This window comes from Eptesicus fuscus, chromosome 14 (genome assembly GCF_027574615.1).
Source record: "Eptesicus fuscus isolate TK198812 chromosome 14, DD_ASM_mEF_20220401, whole genome shotgun sequence".
NCBI classification, from domain to species: domain Eukaryota; kingdom Metazoa; phylum Chordata; class Mammalia; order Chiroptera; family Vespertilionidae; genus Eptesicus; species Eptesicus fuscus.
In genome coordinates, this window is record NC_072486.1 from 16,327,445 (window position 1) to 16,351,554 (window position 24,110).

General features: G+C 37.7%; 1 protein-coding gene across 1 annotated transcript in view; it reads right to left on the reverse strand.

Moving 5' to 3' along the window:
- Nucleotides 1–24,110, reverse strand: part of HDAC9 (histone deacetylase 9) — a 379,234-nt gene that overhangs the window by 227,133 nt on the left and 127,991 nt on the right. Inside the window, exons 12-13 of the mRNA XM_008148368.3 lie at nt 17,510–17,643; nt 1,439–1,559 (exon numbers count right to left, since the gene is read on the reverse strand). Coding sequence (XP_008146590.2) covers nt 1,439–1,559; nt 17,510–17,643 — 255 coding nt within the window. The remainder of the gene's footprint in view (nt 1–1,438; nt 1,560–17,509; nt 17,644–24,110) is intronic.

Genomic DNA, 24,110 nt, shown 5'->3' on the forward strand with positions numbered 1-24,110 from the left:
TATCCTCAAAAGAGGATTAACCAAAAATAAATTTTAAAAAAATCAAAATGAACATAGCTTCCTATCTTTAAGTGTGTGAGTATTTTGACCTCATAAAACCATGAAAGTTAATGTGTGGTTAACTTCATCTTTGGGCAAATTGTGTGAGATTATTAATTCATGTAAAAATAAGGACATTTATTACATAGTATCCACAGTAAATGAAGTACTTTATGTGCAGAGATTCCTTCCTTCAACAGAAGGAATAAAATACAGAGTACATATGTTCAGATTGACTTATTCGTCTTTATATTAACATACAGATTTAATTCTATACAAATTGTTTTTCATCATCAAATTTTAATAATGTTTGCTAAAACACTGAATAATTTTCATCGGTTCCCCTTTCTGTCAATTTCTCCCAGTACCTCCCCTGAATGCATGTAGGCATACACACATTAACCCATCTTCCTTTACTTCATAAAGTGAGGAATGCCTGCCTACTACATGTCATATATTTGCTTCTGAATTCTTTAGGAGCAGTTAATATAAAATTATTCTGAAATAATATTGAATTAGGTGAGAGAGTCCAATAATTTGGAATTGACACAATAGGTTTTATTGAAAGGGGACAAAAAAATCCCTGCAATACCTTTTTTTAAGTTAAGATAGTTTTTAAAATATTCTTTTGGTATGTATAGCCATGTTATGTATTGTTATTCCACTATAAAAGGTTGTTAATAAACTTAATTAATAGAATTGTTTCAGCTAAAATAAGGTTCTGTATTGAACTTTTTCCAAATCTATTATTTCTATTGCTCATATAAAGTTTATATAACCCTGTTCAACATTCATTTTATTTTAAAATTTGATGGCAGAAGTTTGAAAATTGTATGTTAACTAAAAATTATGTTTATTAGTTTTCTACTTCTGCCACCTACTTTACTGTTTAATTCCACAGTGAAGACATTAAAAAGATTACATTAAATTTTAAAATGCAATCTTAACTATAAAATTTCACTTAAAATAAGTTGTACTATGCCCTCTGTCTGTTAAGGTCACAGAGAAAAAGAACTGAATAACACAAAACAAATGGAAAAGGTGAAGATAAATTTGCATTAAGATTGTGAAAACCTTTCTTCTTTTGGTTTAAAAATGTAAGCAAACAAGCTCAACTGTGCATTTATTCCTGTATGCTAAAATACAATGGAGAAAAGCTATTCAAATAAACATGAACTTAAATGTTAACATCATGGAACTTGGTCATTTTTTCTAATGCAAGATTTTTCTTCATCGGCATTGGCTTACTGTAAGGGACTCACTCATCCCAAAGAGCAATGCTGATGGAGAGCTAGGTTTGTTGTCACACTGCTTGCCAAGTATTTTGAACTGACACCCGCCTTGACTAATGATAGTGCTGGAATGTGCTGTTCTCAGTAGAAGAGAGGCCCGTACAGACCTAGTAGCGTCCTGGGGTCCAGCTTCTGTCCGTCCAGGGGGTTGGTGCCATATAGCAGTGAGTGATGTGCAGAGTGAACAAGCTGTATTTCCTCCAGGCTGGCTTTTCGACCTTGAATCCGCTGAAAGAAAACAGCAGAAGCCTACAGCACTCCACTGACAATGTTTCCAAGAAAATAAGGCCCCAAGTCACATTTAAGATGATTAATAATGGGCTGAGTTTCATCATGAAGGAATGTGACACTGATTTGCTTAGTAAAGTACCATAATAATATTTGAAAAATGAGAGTAGGCAACGTTCAGAACCGATGGACTGCTTATGCCTAAATGGGCAACTGACATAAAGCGTATTCTTCTTTGGCATAAAAAGAATCTATAACAATGAAATTAATAGCTAATTTCTTTGTAAAAGTATCAGCTTAAAAAACAAAGAGGGTCTGTTGTTTAGCTGAGAAGTAAATTAATCAACATCCTGTTTTACATTCACCTAAAATATGTGTTGAAACAAATTCCTTAATGTTTCTTAAAGGACTTAAGTAAGACCAATACATTTCAGTATATTTGTTTATAACAAATATGCTGATCACTTCATATGCGTGCACCTCATAGTAGTGTTCATCTAGACAGCGGTGGGGAACCTTTTTTTTTTCTGCCAAAGGCCATTTGGATATTTATAACATCATTCACTTAATGTGATTCACTTATCATAAAGTTATGTTGCTATGAACAAAACTCCTAGATTTATTGAATTTTGAGCCTTGCCTGTTGTTGCCTTGGCAGGGCCAGACCAAATGATAAGGCCCGCGGGCCAGATGTTCCCCAACCTGATCTAGACCAATGTGTGACCTATGGGATCAGTAACAGTTCAGGAACTGTTTATGGTCTGATGAGGTCTATACAGAATTCGAAGTAAACATTTAGAAACTTTTACAGTAAACTGATGGAATATCTTTATGTCTGTTGAATCTAATAGAATCTTGTATGACGTTCAATCAATTTTCATTTTTGTAGTATTTCATTTTTAATGTACCTTATAAAAGCATTAGTTTGTGACAGAATGGAAATGAAAGAAAAACGATAACCACTGCTTAACCAGAGATAGTCTGACCCAGTCAATATTTCTACACACCTGCTAGGCAGAGACTTTCACTTCACCTAAGAAAGAATGGTCCTTTGACACAGACAAAACTGTACGTTAAGTTAAAGCTCAGTCAATCAATCTGCGGCCACAATTCTCAGCTGGCATGTCTCTGAGCCCAATAAACATCATTTGGTGTATGAAATGAATTAGCCCAACTTTTTAAAATTGCTGTGTTTCCTAAAATTACCCAGATAGTGTTAATATTTCACTTAAAGTATGTATCATAATAAGGTACTTATAAGGCAATGAATTAGAAGAGAATGGCGTTCAGTGAACTTCGAAGAGAATCTGTCCTTTCGTGTCCCAGGTGACACAGAAACCTCAGGTGACAACAGCACCTCCCTCAGGACCAGGATATGTCCATATTCAACCTCCCTAATTTACGGGGATGTGGCAGCCGTGGATGTGTGAGCAGCCGGAAGCCTGGACTTACTAACACTTCCTAGGGTTTTACTGTGTAGAGGGCAGAGCTGTGCTTGTCACTGAAAATAAGTCATGTAACAGGGAGGGGAGGTGGTGGGAGACCCACGGGGTAACAGGAGTGATAGAAAATGGAAATTTCTTGACACTGTGCCATTATTTGCTAAACAAATAAATGCTTATGGAAGTTTCTTTGTCACAGAATTGAAGTTCCCCCTTTTTGACACCCAATTTACATTTCTAGAGGAATAAAAATATGTTTCAGATAAATTATTCCAAGGTAGGCAATAATTAAAATTGAAATTAAACCAGGTAAGTAATGTTGAAGACAAAGGCAAATGTGTGATGGCCATCTGATCAACCATTGCCCTGATCAATAAATAAACACATTATTGACATTTGTGACTTAATGATAAACATTAAATTTGAAAATGTTTATGGAAGAGCAGAACAACCAAAGCAATAGAATGAGAAGACATGAGAGAAAAATAGGAAGCAAATGTTCAAAGTCAATATTAAAGAGAAACATTTTAACTGAGATTTCAGCTGCTGGAAAATCCAAGATAAATAGTGGCAAATCCATGGTCTGAGTCATCTAAAATTGGAATGAGCAGACGACTGGAAACCAGACTGCAGGAACTAGTTCTATCTGGCAGAATAATGAACACCGTGAAATAATAGGGCTTCCAGCTCTCACTTCTATGAATCTAAGAATTCCATAGCCACTGATATTTTATACGCTCATACAGTGAATCATCTTTGTCTTAAATAATGTCAGTTCTACAGTTAATCAGACCAACATTTTGACTGATATCATAAAGTTTCATTGATTTTTTTTCTTTTTCTAAAATATATTTTTCAGCCCTGAAACTGAATTTCTGCCTATGGCATGACATTAAATACCAGTAATAAGAAATATATCTTTAGCCCTAACCGGTTTGGCTCAGTGGATAGAGTGTTGGCCTGCGGACTCAAGGGTCCCAGGTTCAATTCCGGTCAAGGGCATGTACCTTGGTTGCAGGCACATCCCCAGTAGGGGGTGTGCAGGAGGCAGCTGATCAATGTTTCTCTCTCACTGTTGTTTCTAACTCTCTATCCCTCTCACTTCCTCTCTGTAAAAAATCAATAAAATATATATTTTTTAAAAAGAAATATATCTTCATGTTTTCATTAACCAGTCACATATACACTGAGTGGCCAGATTATTATGATCTCTGAACGCATAATAAGCTGGCCACTCTGTGTGTGTGTGTGTGTGTGTGTGTGTGTGTGTATGTATATATATGTATGTGTGTGTGTATATGTGTGTGTATATATATATATATATATATGTATATATATATATATATATATATATATATATATATATATATATGAGGCCCGATGCAAGAATTCGTGCATGGGTGGGGTCCAGCCAGCCTGGCCAGGGGAAGGGGACATGGGCGGTTGGCTGGCCTGCCTGCTGGTCGAACTCCTGGTCGAGGGGACAATTTGCATATTAGCCTTTTATTATATAGGATATACACTGAGTTGCCAGATTATTATGCATATTCAGAGATCATAATAATCTGGCCACTCAGTGTATTTACAGCCATATAGTCCATTCTTGCCTCAACTCCTTTCTCATTTTCCCAATCACACATTTGAAAAAATAACCTGCTAACATGATTCAATTATTAACAGTAACTCAAGTGCTGAGAAATCATAAGAGAACACCTGCTGAACTGAGTATCAATCATCCCCTTAAGTGATATCAGCTAACAAACAGTACAGATAGAACAACTGGCCAGCCTATTTGACATGTACTTATCCTAAGAGTATTCCCTTCTGGCTTACACACTAGTGTAACTTGTCACTATTAAAATGTAACACGGTTCATTTTACTGCTTTGATTTCACTCCCCCCCCCCCCCCGCTTCTTTCCTTCCTTTTGACTACCAGGAAGTATTTTACACTGGCCCTTTTTATTATTATAAAATATATTTCTTTTAGACAACAATTACCCTAAAGATAAGGAATACTTATTCTTAATCATCACTTCTGCTTCTATGGCTGCTGTAGAGTAAGACCCACACACAGGACATGCATGTTCCTACAGAAAGCTGTGGGGTGGGGGAAAACAGTGCAATATAAAAAATGTCTACCTGGAAAAAGGATCTGGAGAAAGCATGGTTTGAGATTTATATCTCACAGAGAACTGCTATGGGAACTTGAAGGATGACTAAGCTGAAAATACTGAAATGGCAACAGCTTTCCTTCTCTCTTACTCACAGTCCCCTGGAGTACTTCCATTTTGCCTCACTTTTATCAGCTGTCTTAGATTTGTCAACTTCACTTTTCCTCTCAAATTGAGGTCTCCAACAGTTTTCATTTTCTGGTATTATTGTGAGTAATTTATTAGGTTTAAATATAGATATTTTCACTTAATCCCTTCCCATATTCTCTATTTCCTGTGCACCCTTTATCCCTTCATTTCTCTCTCATGACGCTCTCTTGAGTCAAAGGTCAATGGCATAATGAGTCATAAGATGGGGTAAAGTGCTCAGATAATCGTAATTTAGGGAGATACTGATTTCCGTTCTCAGAGATATTTAGTCTGCAGGATGTCTATCTAAAGTCCTCTATGATTCTGACCAAAATGTTTTCTTTGAGAATTCTGAGTATATTTGGAAACACAATGCATTGGAGAGATGGCGTTCACTTGGGTATTTCTTGACATCTCACTTGAGATCCAAATACAGGTCTTCACTACCTTGCTATTAGGGACTTGGGAAAGCAAGCCTATAGCTAGCTCTTCTTTCATGTTCTTAATCAAGAGCCCCCTCAATGTGGGATGTGTTCATTATTCTGTTTTCATTCTCTGTGCCGAGCACTTAGGCCGTTCCTTCCCTCCTGTTCGGGAAGGAACGAATGTGCAGGGAGTGCCCCGCCTGTGCTGCGCACCTGGGGATGCCGGCTCAGTTCCGAACCCCAGTCTGCATTCTGGTTTGAAGTCTGACTAGTTTAAAATGACCATATCATTGAGTCTCACAACACACCCCGGTTCTTTCCTAAAGAAGCAGTCTTTCTGAAAGAAACCCCTTTAATGCAACCTGATTACAAAAGGAATGTTCTGAACATGATCTACAAAGTCATATTGTGACAGGATAAAATGCAGCCTGCCCACACCCACCCACACACAGAGCACACACACACGGTATAGATTCTTTTTTAATTTTTTTTTTCTGCCAAGGAGCAGGGAAAAAAGGAAACAGTTCTATTCCTTCCCCTCCTGTGTTCAAAGCCTGGACGGAGGCCAGTGTCCTAATCAGTTCTCATTGGCCCTGGAGGAATCAGAACCTTTTGTAAAATATAATAAAGGGCATAAAATCATGATAAAATGCATGAAAAAGCAGTGCCTTTGGTTAGGGAACTAGAAATAATTTAGCAGAACAGATGGATTGCATTGGTTTGGTATTATTGAGGACATGAAAGGGCTCATTTTGTGGCAGTTCCAAACGAAGAGAAAATGTCAAAAGTACCTGCCTCTGCTGGGGGAGACCCCATTTTCTTTAATCATTTTCAAAGTGGTGACATAGTAGGCAAGAATTTCCACTGAAATATTCCGTTTTCTGGAAATATTTCATCCAATGTCCCTAAATAGAGGGAGATGGGTGTTTTTTTTTTTTTTTTTCCAACAAAAATCCACAGGGCTGCAACTTACAGAATTAAAAAATCATAAATGACTTGTGTCACAGTTATCCACTGTTACAAATTCCATACTTAACACTTAATGAATTGGTTCATGGCCTGGTCATTATTCTTGATACACTTTCTCTCTTAAACAATGAGAAAACCTGGTCGCATGCATATGCCCAGGTGTACCTATTAGAGTTTTCAAGTAACTGCTTCTTTCAATGTAACATAAAAGAAGGTTCTATGCTCTCTCCCCAACTGCATTCTCTCCTTCCATAGATTCTTCAGCATCTAATAAATTGTTCTCCTCAGAGTTTTCTTATAAAGAAAAGGTACTAAAAACTGGAGGCAAGTGGCCCAGCAGGCTTTTGGTTCTTTTTGTTGGTCACATGGAAAGAGAGTGGATTGCAAGCCAAACGTCCTGAGTTCTGGGTACTGACTCTCATGTGTCCTTAATGTGCTCATAGCCAGCTATGAGGTACCTCTCTGGACCATTGTTTCTTCATATATAACCATAAGGTGGTTTGACCAAATTATTTCTTTTGTTTTAATTTTTTAAATTGATTTTTAGAGAGGAAGGGAGAGGAGAGACAATGAAATATTAGAGCAGCTGTCTCCTGCATGCCCCCTCCTGGGGATCCAGCCCACAACTCAGGCATGTGCCCTGTTAGGGAATCAAACCCACAACCTTTTCGTGCATGGGAAGACACCCAACCAACTGAGCCACACTGGCCAGGGCTGTCCAAATTTTTTCAAAGCCCCCTTTTAGCCCAAAATAATAAAATTCTATGTGAAATAACCTTAAACACAATAAAAACTCAATAAAATATTATTTATGTTAATTTACAGGTTTGCCTTAGGCAAGCATATATAATAATTGAAATGGATTACTATGGTTGAGACAAGGGAGGAGATCTATGAGAGTTTTCAAACAAACTCCATTCTTTGAAGTCCATTTTTATATATTTAATTATAACTGAAAATAAGAGTAATTTTTAAATTCATATTCTAAGCCTTTGATGGACAATTTTCCCAATTAAAAAAATGTTGATGTGTGTAACTTGGGGTTAGTGCCACTGTTGCTTCTCAGGTAAATGCTAACTTTGGTTACTCTCCATCTCCAAATATTTGGCTCCATTCACTTGTCTGTCTCTACTACAGTTAGTTTATGAAGTTGGAACTTCATAAACTTAAGTTGCAATTTTGGGGCCGTGATTTTTAACATCACCCGTGATTTGGAATAAGCTGCAGAAGTTGAAAAACTATGGATTCCTGGGTACCTGAAGCTTAAATTTGGAATAAGCTGCAGAAGTTGAAAAACTATGGATTCCTAAGTACCTGAAGGCCCAGGCCATACTCAAAGTTAAGCAGAAGCTCTTAACTTTGAGTACGGCCTGGGCCTTCAGGTACTTAGAGCCACCTCATGGATTTTCAAGGGCAGCCTCGGTGGAGAACCACATGTTGGATGTCCTTTCTTCCTGTTCATAAGTGAGCTCAAGATAGTGATGCTGTACTGACTGGCCAACATTTGGGACTAAAGAGTAGTTAAACAGTTGGCATGGAGAAGCTTGGGAGGTGAAAAAAATATCTATCTGATCTTCAAAATGACAAGTGGCTTCTACTTGCCTGTAACACTGCTTGATTCAGTCATTACATTTTTAAAAAATATGTTTTTATTGATATTTTTAGAGAGAGAGGGAGGGAGAGGGATAGAGAGATAAAACATTGATGAGAGAGGAGCAGCATCAATGGGCTGTCTCCTGCATGCCCCCTACTAGGGATTGAGTTTGCAACCCGGGCATGTGCCCTGACCAGGAATTGAACCACACCTTCTGGTGCTTGAGGCCACACAGCCCAGGCTCAGTCATTACAATTTATTTAAAAATATTTCAGGACATAGAGCAATTTCAAAAGCATTTCAGAAAAACAACAAATCCCATTCAGTAAAAAGTCTGAGTGCTAAAAAGTGTATGTTATATATACACTAGTGGCCTGGTGCATGAAATTTATGCATGGGGATCGGGCCTAAACTGGCAGTAAGACATCCCTCTCACAATCTGGAACCACTGGCTCCTAACCGCTCACCTGCCTGCCTGCCAGATCGCCCTTAACTGCCTTCCCCTGTTGGCTTGATCTCACCCCCAACTGCCCTCCCCTGCCAGCCTGATTGCCCCTAAGCCCCTGCCAGCCTGATCTCACCCCCAACTGCCCTCCTTTGCCAGCCTGATCGCCCCTAACAGCCTCTGCCTCTTCCCCCACCACCATGGCTTTGTCCAGAAGGAATCTGGACATCCAGAAGATGGCCAGTCAACCATATTACCCTTTTATTAGTATAGATAGATTATATAGGATAGGATTGTTTAAATGGGGGGGGGGGGAGCCTTTTTCAGGAGGAGGAGATGCTGTTGGCAGACAAAAATACATAATCCCTATATATGGACTGATAGCCAGTCATATGCACTATACTGCCAAACCGGTCATTAAAAAATTGAACCGCTTTCTTACTCCTTACACCAGGCATCCTCAAACTATGGTCTGAGGGCCACATGCGGGTGTTTTTGCCATTTTGTTTTTTTACCTCAAAATAAGATATGTGCAGTGTGCATAGGAATTTGTTCATAGTTTTTTTTAAGCTATAGTCCGGCCCTCCAACGGTCTGAGGGACAGTGAACTGGCCCCCTGTTTAAAAAATTTGAGGAACCCTGCCTTACACCAAACAGCCCTTGCCTCTCTCTCTCCAGGTCTTGCCAGCAGCTTGGGGCAGCTGCTGATCAGCCCTGCCTCTCTTTCTCTCTCTGAGAGGTCAGCAGTTCAGCCCACTCACCAGTCCCCGCCCACCTGAGCCTGCTGCGCGCAGCCTGGCGTTCAGTCGTCCCTCCAGTCATTTTGGACGTTACGAACCCTGGCTCTTTATATATATATATATATATATATATATATAGATAGATAGATAGATATATAGATATATATAGATATATATAGATATATATAGATATATAGATATATAGATATATAGATATATAGATATATAGATATATAGATATAGAGATAGATAGATAGATATATAGATATTGATATTTTAAAATTTGATTCCCACCCATTTCAAATCATTATGCTCATCAGAAAGTTTTAAAAAAGTTATCTCTAAGTGTAACTGCTCAATTTTCAAAAATTTTATGCAACTGAGCAAATGAATCTCCTACATTTATAATTATTTTTTAAACATCATTGTAAATGAGCATTGTAATGGTTTATATTAAAGTACTGCTTTTTATATAATAATAATGTATAAAGCAAATTGTCACAAAAAACATTTTCTGTTACTTTAACATTGCAATTTTCAGATGGTTGAAAAACAGAACTTTGCTTTTAATAAATATTTGGTAAATAAGTTGCGGGGTTTTTTTTTGTTTGTTTGTTTTGGTTGTTAATCCTCGCCTGAGGATATTTTTTCCATTGATTTTTACAAAAAGGGGAAGGGAGGGAGGGAAGGACAAGCAGAGGGAGACGGCGGGGGGGGGGGGGGGCGGAGAGAGAAACATCCATGTGAGAAAGACACATCAATTGGCTGTCTCCCACAGGGACCCAGACCTGGCCCTGGATTAAATTTGCAACCCAGGTATGTTGACCAGGAACTGAACCAGGACCCTTCAGTGTATGGGCCAACGTGCTCTAAAAATCCCGTATCACTTTCCAGATGGATTCTGAAGGGCAGTGTGTCTTCTTTCCTTTGATTGGTCGTTTTCCATATTATTCTTCCTTTTTTGCAGAAATAAAAATCCAAACAAACAATTCTGAATTATCTTAATTCTTATTATAGGCTGCGCAAGCATTTTTAAGGTATTTATCTGCCCGGGTCCACTCTGCTGTGGTGTACAAATCTCCTTCAGAATAATGACATACGCATTGGTTTACTCATCTCATCTAGATTGCTTGTACTGCTTCCCTAGTTTGCTACATCCTTAGAGACAATTCACAAGACTCTCTGCTTGAGTTTTTTACTGCACTGTGTTCGATGCTAAAACACAAAAACACTTTTTTTTTTGCAAACTAAACAAAACAGTAAGCTGTTATGTGCTGCCATCTAGTTAGATTACTCTATAAAACAATGTTTAATTGCATTTCCATGAACTTGCAGGAGTCAGCGCTCTGTAGCACTGAGGTCAGAAAACCTGCACATTCCAAAATGTTCCTCCAAAGGGTATGGTATTTCTTTATTCAGATTTGCAAAAGGCATTTGAAAATCACCTGTGTGTGTGCAGGAACATGTGCTGGATATGCTAGCCCTGAGCTCTTGGGCACCCGGAGACTTTACACTGAACCAGCTCCCCCTTTTCTCACTGGAACTGTAGAGGAGTTCTAGAGGGACAGCAGGTGCTTGGTTTGGGGACCCAGAATTGTTTTGTAATTACTTGGTGTTGGTGCTTAAATAAGAGTTAAGTATTGCAGCACAGTGTGCTGCTTATGCTTTTTACTTAGGAATTAAGCGAAGCAAAGTTACTCAATACTAGTCACAAAGAGGCAACGTGGAGTCCACATAATGTGCAATCCAACAAAAGCATTATAAAATGTTGTTATTCTCAAAACAAATGTGAGAGCAAGCAAATGTCTGTGGGTGGCTTGGTGGGGCTGAGAGTCATGAGCACTTCTGGAAAAACAACTGCCAGTGCATTTCTAACAGATGATGGGTCAATCTCCGCAATTTCCTAAACACAGACGAGTGCATTCTTTCCTTCAGGGGCACACACACACACACACACACACACACACACGTCAGAAACCTGGCGACCTTGTCCAAGAGCTTGGTCCTGAAGAGGGCACCACATGTCCTCTTGAGATCTCTTTCTCACGGTGACAAGAGAGCTGCTGGTTTTGCATTTTGCTCCCAACCAAATCACTAAACTAAGTATGGATGCTTCGGCAGAGGAAAAAGTCAATGGTACTGGTGTGGAGGAATACGAAGCACTTCAATTTTTCAAAAACAGTGCCACGTCATGCTGAAACAAGTTAACCCATGGAACCACGGTAACTTAACACAATGAGGACCAATGTTTTCTCTGGCTGCTCATCAGGACTAGCAAGCATGACCAATTTACACTACAGCTTACAAACTAAAAGCAGTGTGTTTATTAAAACAGCCTACAAATGTTGTCTACTCTTAACCAAGGAAAGGGTTATGTTCTAAATGAACTCCTTAGCCATCTAATTCCATACAACATTGCAGCTGTAAGGGATCCCAGGCCGTATTCTGCCTGGCACCCTCATCAGTAAGGTTAAATGTTTTGACAAAAGTACACAGATAATTGATGGCAGGACTAAGGTCAACGCTAATGCTGAACAATAACCTTCGAGGCATCCATTTTGGTTAATTTGCTACACTGCTAAATGAAATGACACAATACATAAATTTGATTTGTGGACCAGTCTATTGTTTTGAAACAATTGAGCCCTCCCAGTGTTTTCAAATTGCCCTCTTTTCTATCATATCATTGTTGAATTGCAAAACTGGCTACTCCGTTGACTGACGGAAGCTGGCTCTTCTCTGTGTGCCAGCAGAACTGGGACTCCTTGCACTCTGTCCCAGGGAAACAGTAATCTAAACAGACAAAGGAACATGACTACAGATAGAATAAAGGAGGGTAAGATCCTCAACATGAGCCAGAACCGGTTTGGCTCAGTGGATGGAGCGTCGGCCTGCGGACTGAAAGGTCCCAGGTTCGATTCTGGTCAAGGGCATGTGCCTTGGTTGGGGGCACATCCCCAGTGTGGGGTGTGCAGGAGGCAGCTGGTCGCTGTTTCTCTCTCATCCATGTTTCTAACTCTCTATCCCGCTCCCTTCCTCTCTGTAAAAAATAAATAAAATATATTTTTTTTTAAAAAGATCTTCAACATGAGGCCTGACGTACTGCCTCCTCCATTGCACTCTGATATACAGTATCTCTTCCTCTCTCTCCGAGGCTAAGACTATGGAGGCTGCTGACCACAGTCTTTCTCGTTTTATGATTCCCCCAGCTCAATCAACGAGTCTTTAAAATTGCTGCGATATAAATCCCCTTGGGAGTTTAATGACCTATTTATTTTTGTGATCCCACCGGATGGTAACCTCCTTGAAGGCAGGGGATGCTTCTTCTCAGTATTATATCTGCAGCTCTGAATCCATAAACCTGGAAAACGCAAATTCTTAATAGATACTGTTGAATGGACATATCCCTGTTTTCAAAGTGTGGTGCCCAGATCAGCAGTATCAGGATTACCCACACACATGTTAGGAATACAAATTCTTGAACCCTACTCCTATTAAATCTGAAACTCGGGCTGAAACCCCTGTTTTAACAAGCCTCTAGGGGATGCTAACATTCTGATATATGCTAACATTTTGAGCACCACTATAATCAATGAATGAATCATTTACCTAGCCACAGGTTTCTGCTTGCTGGCCAGGTATAAGTCCTCTGTCAACTCCTTCTCTAAAGCACATGGATCTAAAGAACAAAATGAATTGACCAACAAAATAAGACCAGAAGCATGGAGGCATGGAACAGACTGGCATACCTCAATGTGGGGATGGTGGGATGAGAAGAGATAAACCAGAGAACTGATATAGTTGTATGTGTAGCCTATGGACATGGGAAATAGGATAGTGAAGAACTGGGGGGGAGGAGAGGGTTAGGGGATGAGAGAAGGGAGTAAAGGGGGAAAATGAGAGATATATGTAATACTATCAACAATAAAATATATATATATAATTTTAAAAATTTAAAAAAAATAATTTGTATATATATAAAATATATAGATGAAAAAAATATATATATATATACACACATTGATTATGTTATTTAAAAAAAAAAAGCACAGGTTGATCCCTAACTATGGGCAGCTATACAGACAAAGGCAGGAAAATTGTGTTCAAAGATGGCAGATTGCTATCTGGATACTAGAAAACAATACATTGCCCACTTGCATGTGTTATTCCTTATTTGAACATATCCTTTTCTATAAAATCTAATAAAACAATTGAGTTGATTTCTTATTTTCACAACCAGGAGAGGAATTTGTCCACATCACTCAAGAGAGAGCCATAATGTATTCACCATGGCTCGCACTCAAATTCCCCGAAGTCCGAGACACACAAAGTTTACCTTCTCAGGAAAGCTGGCTGTAAAGATACCCAAGGAACAGAGCTGGATGCTAACTCTAGGCAACTTAGAAAGGCAGACCTGATTCTCCTTAAGTCCTTGAGCCATCAAGGTAAATGTTCATTCACATCCAAGCTGGAACTTAACTACATCTGTTGGACTGAAAAAGTCAAGTTCAGTTGAAAGGTACTATCATTGGCCTTGATTGCTTTGGAAAGCTCATTAACACGAGCCAGGAAGCTCGTTAGCATAAGAACCTTCTTGCCTTTTCAATCAGATATTGCATCCCCATGTACCCAACCACTTGTCATTTATGGTGTGCTTTTCTCCTGGCTTTTTGGCATCTGACTGTAATGAGTTGTGGTGAATTGTTGAAAGGTTTGTTGTATGTTTTGGGGTTTATTTTCCCCCCCGACAGCACTGAAATTTTCAAAATAATGTGGCTTGAGAAAGAAAGGTTAGAATCCTTGGGGAGGGTTTAAAAATATATTATTAAGTGTGTATATTATAATTAATGTGTCAAATAAAAAACGTTATAATAAAATTCACAATGGACATGTATCAGTTGTGCTTCCTGGGGAGATTACGGGCTAAGGAAATAGATTCTGCTATTTCTGAGTGGGCTAAACTGGTTTGCAACAATCTCTGTATGTTCCCTTTTTATTTCATTTCCTCAACCCTGCTCTTCTGATAGAAACAATCAAGAAGAAACATTAAATCATGTTTCTTTTGGTTCTATGTTTTATACCTTTTGGTAGTATGTTTTTTATCTAGAACATTAAAATCTATAGAAAAAGATAACATTTGTTTAGCTAATGATCATTTCCCAAAATTCCACTTTATATTTTAAAATCATTCATACAGAGGCAAAGGGATATTGCATCCTAGATGCCTTAAATTGTTTTCTAATGATTTTAGAAATTCTATTTTATATTTTGGATTAGGTCAGCATAAAGTCACTGATTTTGGTAATAGAGGAGAAAATAAACACATATGGGCAACAATTTCATCCCTTAAGAAAGCAGACACCTAGTGAAGCATTATGTTAACATTATTGGGAAGTTTTGGATCAGCCTTTTGTGCTTGGTCTTCATTAAGATCAACTCTTCTGATCTGGGCTTTCAAGTGCACTACTTATTAATTGTGTGCTTGTTTGCCGGAGATACTCTTACCTAGTTTACTGGTCTGGGACTAGACTCACTCATATATCCTCGTCAGCCCCACAGTGCCTCTGACATTTCATCTGGGTCTGCTCTCACATCAGTCCATGTGTCCTATGAATGAACTTTCGTGGTTTCCAATAATACACGACTAAAATAATGTGATGTATGAGGAAATGAAAAGGAAGACTGGGCAGAAATGGATGGTAACAGACAGATTTGAAGACAGTGGACTATACATTTCTGTACTTTGCTCCGTTTATAAACAGTGTTCCTTCAGTTATGAGATGTAAGAAACACCACAATCTTAACAACCCATTGAGTGCTGTGATGAGCCACTGCTAATTTGGAGTGGCCAGGGAAAGGCTCCACGGTATAACAAAGACTTGAAAGTGAAAAGATGCAAATGGCAATGCCTTCCCTGGGCACAGCACAGAAAGATTGCCACGCTGGGAAACATTTACAGTAGATGTGAAGTGAGCCCGGCTAGTGTAGTTCAGCCAAGAGGCCACTGGTTCCATTCCCGGTCAGGGCACATGCCCGAGTTGCGTGCTCAATCCCCTGTGGGGGGCAGGCAGGAGGCAGCTGATCAATAATGTTTCTCTCTCATGGGTGTTTCTTTCTATCCCTCTCCCTTCCTCTCTCTCTAAAAAAATCTATAAAATATATATATTTTTAAAGTGAGACAAGAATGTTTACGTGAATAAATGTCCATTAAGACCAGTCCACTGCAAATGAGTCCCTTGCTGGTTTATGGGCTCCAGATGGGATTGTGCAGACAAGAGAGTGGTTTGGCCTCCAAACTGTATTGTCAATACCATGGCAACCTTAACACTAACTCTAAAATTTACCAAAGAGCTCTGGCTGTGATTCTCAGTGGTTAGAGCATCAGCCCAAGCACTGAAGGGTCAGAGGTTTGATTCCAGTCCAGGGCACATACCTGGGTTGCAGGTTTGATGCCAGGCCCAGTCCAGGTGAGTGCGAGAGGCAACCAATTGGTGTGTCTCTCTCACATCAAGGTTTCATTTCTCTCTCTCCTCCTCCGCCCTCTCTTCTGCTCTCTCTCAAAAATCAATGGAAAAATATCCTTGAATGAGGATGAACAAAAGGTAAAATAAAAAAATAAAATTTAGTAAAGGGTATGAAAGGCTTCTGCCATATAATATGGATGCTACCAGCAAAAGATGACTAATATACTTTCACTCAGGAAAGAATGAGAGAAATCTCGTTCAAATTCCTTCACTTTGGGGTTTTGAGATAACGGATACATTTCGTCAAAAGCAGAACGTTAAATTCTAAAAACATTTGACAATTCTACTATAAACATATAATACAACTTGTGAAACTAAATCTGTACCACTGCTCTGGAGTACTCATTCTCAGTCCCAGCTGCTCAATGACCCAGGGACGTTATCTAGGATTTGAGGTACAGAATATAACTGTTTAGTTCCCCTGTAAGATGAGATAGATTATTCATCTTCAAAAGAGAAAATGAATAAGGAAAATAATTTATCATTATAAATGAATGCATTGAACGAATCAGTGCACCTTCGAAAGTTGGTTATTTTCACTATTTTGCAGAGAAGATGATCAGATGGACGAAACCCATGCTATCAAACGTAGGCCAGTGCAGCTGACTCTGAAAGACTTCCCGTCCACTTTGGCATTTCTATTTCAACTGAAATATTCTAGAGTTTCACTTAAAACTAAATTGGCTTCGAATAAGAATTTTCTTGACTTCATTTTGGGTTGCCAAAAACTAATTAACTCAAAAATAGTAAAAAAAAAAAAAAAAAAGATTGCTCCTTAATCACAGTATAGTGACGTTAATATGGTTTCAATATATCAGTTTCCTCATGACATAACTATAATAAAAATATTATCCATTTAATTTCTTCTTAAAAATGGGAGCCTTTTTGAATTGTTCATCATTTTTACTTTTAATCTTTAAAAGCCTAAATAAACAGTTTTTCTAAATAAAAAATGGGACTCATCAGGAACCTATAGAAATGAGTCTAAAGAAATATTGATAAAAGTATTCAAGCCTGTACCATAGAAATATAAAAACAACAGACACATCTGTAAAAAAAAAAAGTGACTCTTCTTGGTAAGAGGACAGTTAATCTTCTAAACATATGCATTTCCATGAGACAAAACTGACATATATCTGAGTTCAGTAGAGCTTATAACACAAAATAACAACTACTTAGCACTTAAGAGTTTGTGAAGAGTTTCTCAGTTAACTCAAGAAATGATACCTATCTAGAAATAGGAATGCTAGCGTGTCTACAAAACAAATGCTGCAATGATAGCACACACATTAGGCAGCTGCTCAGTCCATCAATACTGACTGAGTACCTACTGTGTGCCCAAGCCAGTCAGGTCATCAGTTCTATGCTACTAGTGCCGATGGATGATGGTTCATCAATCATTGTGTTGGTGCTACAGAGTTAACATTTTTCTACTGCTACCCAAATGAATACTGGCCTCTTTACTTGATTTATTTAAGTAAGTAAAAGAGTGTGGCCAATTCAGGATTACCTCACATTTATTTAGCAGCCCAGTTTCTTGCAGCCGTGACCAGATGCTCTGTATCCGTCCAGCGTGCTCAGGGTGGGTGGTGGAATTGCCACAAATGCACTGGTGTTTCAGCATCAGAGGGTCATAGGCAATTCCTACCGGACAAAGAACACACAGCACAAGACTGAGTAATGATGCATAGTTATATGACAATATGATTACTCAGAAAGGCATTCTTTTTCAAATAAATTTACTAATAGAGAAATAATACATATCCATCAATTCCCAGGAGCACGTAAGAGGTATTTAGTCCTGTGTATCTGGACATATAAGCAAAAAATCAACCCCTGGATTAATCAGCACTCAGACCCTAGCTTAGTAAGTCTGTAAAGTACATGAAGGTGGTAATATTTTTTTTAAATATTTTAAAACTTTAGACTAAAAACAAAACAAAAACAAATTTTACTGGGATCTTAAATCATTATGAAGTATTTTTGACAGTTAATTCAATTTAGCAGAGGTTTACATTTTATCACTAAAGCCACAAAATGAGCTGACTTTAAATTGCGAATTTATTTCATGAGTAATTCTAGCCTCATTTTAGATCAGGTTACATCTTTGTAATAAATTGGGAGATTTTCCAACTGCTTGCCTGTTCTGCTTAGCAACTCTTCAAAGTTGTACAGGAAGAGTTTCTCCTTTGCTTACTGTGCTTTTCTCATAATTTAGGCCAATCTGTAAGCAATATGGGTATTGTAGATCTTATAATATTGTGAGACAATTGAAGTATTTCTTTAAAAAAAATAAGTCAATTGCAATCCCTTTAGTAAAAATTAAAGAGATACTTAATGAATAAAATCTGCTTTTAACCATGAGTTAACATATTTCATATTTCAGTTAGACCCTATGCTGGGAAAGATTTTATAAACACTTGATGAAATGAACTACTAAAATACATAAAATAGGACTTATTAAAGTAACAAATTACATTATAATTATAACTGGTTAATTTTGAAAAGATTTACACCCTTAATCCAATTCCTTGGGGGGAGAACACATGTTACTTACAAAATTGCCTGGCATAAGAAATTATTTAACCAATATTCCAATAAATTAACATCAAAATACATTCTCTGGGGAATGAAGCGAGGGCAGAAGAATCCATGTTAAGATATTAAAAAGCAAAAGCAAGTATATATTCAAAAACAGTTAAGTACCAACTATTTGTGTTATAAAGTAAGCTTAATTAATTAATTAATTTTATTCCCCCTTTGACTTAAGTATCATACTAGAAAAATATTACTCAAGAATGGAAAATATACGTTCCTGAGTATACTAAAATCATGCAGAAGAATGATATATATATTCTGAAACCATGTGGTAATAATTACGTCTAAGTATATATAATATTCATTCTTAACACTCAAATAGCCTCAAAATCTATCTCTAGACCCCTGAGCCTTTCACATTGTCAGCCTCAGTACTGATCTCTTCTCTTAGCAGTACACTTGCACAGTTGTCTATTCAATTACCCATTCACAGTCTCCATTTAGATGTCTCAGCTTTGGGTTCATGATCTTAAACCTCACACCTTTTCCTCATTTCGGGAAAGGACATCATGATCCACCACTGTTCATGCAAGGAATCTCAGTGTCCTCTTGACACTCCTTATCCAATGAAACAACATGTAGTGTGTATTTTCCCTCCAAACTATGTCTTGAATTACTTATTTCCAATGCCAAAACCATATACAATCAATCCAAGGTGCTATTTATTACCTCTAATCTGAACTCCTGAGATAGCCCTGTAATAGGTTACCTGACTTTCACTCTATTCCATCTGCCACACAACAACAGCTGATGGGATTACCTTTTCTCAAGGTCAGCCTATAGATAGGCCCCTCCCCTTCTCTCCAGCTTCATAGCACACACCTCCCTCTCCTGATCTCTTACTTCTCCCACAAAGGCCTACCTTCCATTTCACAAAAGGATCATAATCATACCAGCCTTGCATTCTTCATACATGCTGTTCCATCTATGCCAAAATTCTTCCTTCCAGCCTTCCTTTGGCCAATTCCTATTCATTCTTCAAGGCTGTTTTAATGTCACTTCCTCAACAAAGCATTCCCTGAGATCTCTAAATTAGGTCTCCTACCACATGCACTCACAGCATCTTCTAGGTTTTCAGAGCATTTATCACATTATTTAATTGGTGTGTAATTTGTAAATTATCCATTTCTTCATCTGATATAATCTATGAAAGCACAGACTAGAGTTGTATTGTTTAACCTCTGAACTCTTAGTTTCTATAAACATGCTTGGGATATAGTAGGTTCTCAAAAGTATTTTTAATGAATAAATAAAAAATATACATACAGAGGAGCAAAAGTAGTGAGTATGAGAAACACAGAGTTTACTCATATTATTTTATTAATTATTGCATTTATTTTCCGTAGGAACAACTATAAACCTACTTTTGTCCCATCCTATAAATGAATAGATGCAAGAACTAGGTCAGATATCTCCCTTATGAAGCCTTCCTTGATGAACCTAACTAGTAGATCTCCTTGGATTGCTGGAGGTCTTGTAGCCTTCTTTAGCATAATACCTTTTATTTTATATCTTATCATCCTATTGGCAAGTATCTCTAAAATGGGCATTTATTGTGCTCACCTTTATGTGACACTTTGCACTAAAGGAAGTGAATGAATATTTTTAAATAAAGTCCAAATGAAGACATGAAAGAAGGCAGAAAGGAAAGCGGGCAATCATAGAAAAAAAAATCCAAAATATAAAGATATAAAGGACATGTCTTCACAATTCAGATATATCAAGTATTTATGAGTTGCTATTACATAACAAAAATGATTTAACATATTTTCAACCACAGTTTCATAATACACAAAGTAAAAAATATATTAGTGATACACAAAAATGAAAAATATAGTATCTCGCTCATTTTAAAAACATATTCTTCAGTAGTAGAGATTCAAATAATTACGTTGCTTATTTTTTTTACTATTTCATCTCTTGACATATCTAACTTCACCTCGATAGTAACTGCTCCTCTTTTAATATTTTCTCTATAAACCACTGCCAACAAAAATTATGAAACAGGTTATAGTACCTGGAAGTTATTGCCAAGTATCTGGAGATTATAACACAAAGTCCAGGAGCTCTTGGAAAGATATTTGAATTTAAGGAGAAATAAATAAAGTCTGGAAACCTATACCTGCACTTATTCATCTTAATGATGTAGCAATGAGGTGTTAACAGGTAGACTGCAAGGTGAGACTTTAACCTCATCCTTCATCTCCATTCTTTTTCTTTTTCTTTTTTTCTTTTCAGAAACAAAGACTTATAGGGTGAGAAGCAATCCTGCTCTTCTCTTTGGGATTCATATGGAATTCTACTTTTCTTTGACCCTTTCTACCCCATGGGTTACCACTTGCAACATAAACCAGTGGATCCATCTCTCTCATGATCAATGGGATGAGTTAAAATTAGGATTTGTGGAAATACACAAGAGTCTTAACATAAAGTATTTACCTGCATTTTAAACCCTATTAGTTTATTTTCTACAAAAAAGAAAACACCCTCAAAACTTTCTGACCCATATTTTGGACTTGGTGCTTTCTCTGGATTTTAGTTTTATTAAACAAGGTAAGTATTCAAAGTACCTTACTAGCTTTCACAGAAGTTGGTTTAGCTGAGCACCATGATTCTGTTGTGCATTAGACTCTGACTAAAGAGATAACATTACAAGGAAATAATTTACTCACAGATTACGTAAAGTAACCTAGTGTTGGGGTAAAGAAGGCTTTAAGTTGTACTGGGTGGTAGGGAAGATAAAGTCAATCAAGTTTATGTGCCATTAAATTCTTGTTTCAATGAGTCCCATTTGGTATGAACAAGCACAGTGACATCATCGACTGCCCTGCTGTGAAGCGATGGCCGAGCCTCATCTCTGTTAGGAATCGCTGAATAGAAGAGATGGCTAAGATAGAATACTCTGCCTTTCCCTTAGTCAGGGGTCGGCAAACTCATTAGTCAACAGAGCCAAATATCAACAGTACAACGATTGAAATTTCTTTTGAGAGCCAGGTTTTTTAAACTTAAACTTCTTCTAACGCCACTTCTTCAAAATAGACTCGCCCAGGCCGTGGTATTTTGTGGAAGAGCCACACTCAAGGGGCCAAAGAGCCGCATGTGGCTCGTGAGCCGCAGTTCTCCGACCACTACCTTAGTTATCAGATCACATAAAAACGCCATGCCTTGGCTTTAAACAGAATGAAAAGAGCACCTCTTAAATTGCGTATTATTACGCAGGTTCAAATACAACATAAAATCCACTTGAATATGCGGCAACCTGACACTACAACACACATCCTTCACTGTCAGCACAGCAGCTGCTCTTCCTGTGCCTCCTAGAAATCTCTTCACCCAGGATCCGAGGGCCACCAGGTGGAAGCTACCGCTCTGTCTCTGCTTCTTGGTCCAGTCACGTCCTCATAAGAAATGAACCGGAGACTTCATCTTTCAACAGCGGACTGAACTCAGACATTTTCCCCCTGGAACATTGCTTTGTTCTTCATAAAAAGGGGCCGGTGTGGCTACTACAATTGGCTGCTGGAAATCCACATAAAGGGTGAAGGCTTGAATGGTGTGCCTTGAAAATTATGTGAGTTTAGTATTAAATATCTTTTTAGTCGTATCAAAAAGTATAGATTTTTACAGGATGGATTTAAGCAAATACCTTTAAACACATTTGTTTTCTCTTCCTCACTTTTTAAAAAAATATATTGTATTGATTTTTTACAGAAAGGAAGAGAGAGGGATAGAGAGTTAGAAACATCGATGAGAGAGAAACATCGATCAGATGCCTCCTGCACAACTCCCACTGGGATGTGCCCGCAACCAAGGTACAAGTCCTTGACTGGAATCAAACCCAGGACCTTTCAGTCTGCAGGCAGATGCTCTATCCACTGAGCAAAAATGGTTAGGGCTCTTCCTCACTTTTTGGTGGAACAACTTGAGTGTGTGAGATTGTATCACTTTCTTCTAAAAATAAAACCACTAAATATTCCCAAGGAACATAACTGAATGTCACTTTTGATTTTTTAAGGTACAAGTAGATATTAAAGTGTCAAAATAAAGGAGTTTAATGCTTAAAAATATTTGTTTACAAACATACTACAAATGAAAGCCTTGAGAGTTCTCCAAAATGAAGATCATTAGAAACACTAAAATGAATTTTGAGATCATGTGGATTATAAGAGTATGAAGGCTACAGGGGAAATTTAAGTTTGGATGAAAGCCAGACAATATGTGGAGGAGAGTAAAGTGAAAATTGTGCATTTCATTTCCTCTGGATTTGGAAAACTACTAAACGAAAGTTACCAACTATATACGTGCTTTTAATCCCTATGACAGTGGAGGGGCTAGTACACAGAGAATATATAAATTATATACTTTGCATGGTTTAAAACATTATTGAGCCTTTGTATTTTAAAAATTCAACTGTTAAGGCTGTGACATTTTTTAAGGTCAATTAAGATAATAAGCAGGGTTTTATCTATTAAATTATATAACCTTGAAATCACTTAACTATTCTTTAACCAGAACAATAAATTCAAAGTAAATTTTACTTTCACAGTTTTTAGATTTGACTTAGTAAATTCATGTGTTTATGACTATATCTATATCCATGTGTTATATTTGCTATACAAATAATTTGCTGATTCAACTAAAATTTATTGAATGCCTATTAAGTATAAATTCCTGTGTTTTTAAAACATAAATTTATGAAATTTCTTATTTAGCCCAAAAATATGCCTTCTCAAGTCCATTAAGTATTAAAATAATCTTAAATTCATCTCCCTGCTTGTGTTTAGAATATAAACTCTGATAAATGCTAGGATGCTGACATTAAGAAAAAGAGAATAATCATCTGAAATGACCAGTATTTAGACTGAATGATTAGGTTCTGCTTAAGACAGTTATATTACAAGGTTTGCAATACACCCTTTCACCTGGACTGTCCTAAGGCCTACAGAGCTGTCCATTTGGCAACACTGTTTTCTCAAACTTCTGCGATTATTCTAATATTCAGAGATTTTTGCTTCACTCATATTGAAGAGACAAGTAAAAGTAAAGGGAACCAAAGCATATCAGAAAAGGGCTGCTCCTCTTAGCCAAGAAAAAAACCTCTATCAGTAGACTTGTAATAGTAGACAGCAGCCTACGTGGGAAGAGCGCCACAAAAATGTACAGTTAAGCTCACTTTTAAAATAAGGAGGTTATGTGGAGTGAATGGAATTGGCATGATGATAGGATGGTTGTGACTTTGTGTTCTCTGTAAGCTTAAGCCTGAATAATAACCACTTTCAGGGAAAAGAATTGAGAAGTAAGTAATTCTTAAAGACTATGCTCAAAAGCATTCCTCTGCATCATGTATTTGGCTTTGAACAAAAACTCTCTGAAGACCAGCGATAGAACCAGGCATGAGTGATCCGAGTGGCTTCTGCTCGTACCGGGCTGCAGCCCTGGGTCGTCTGGGAGACTGGGACAGGACTGCTCTGCTCCAAGAAATAAAGGGATCAGAGGCAGTGGCTAATGTGGTA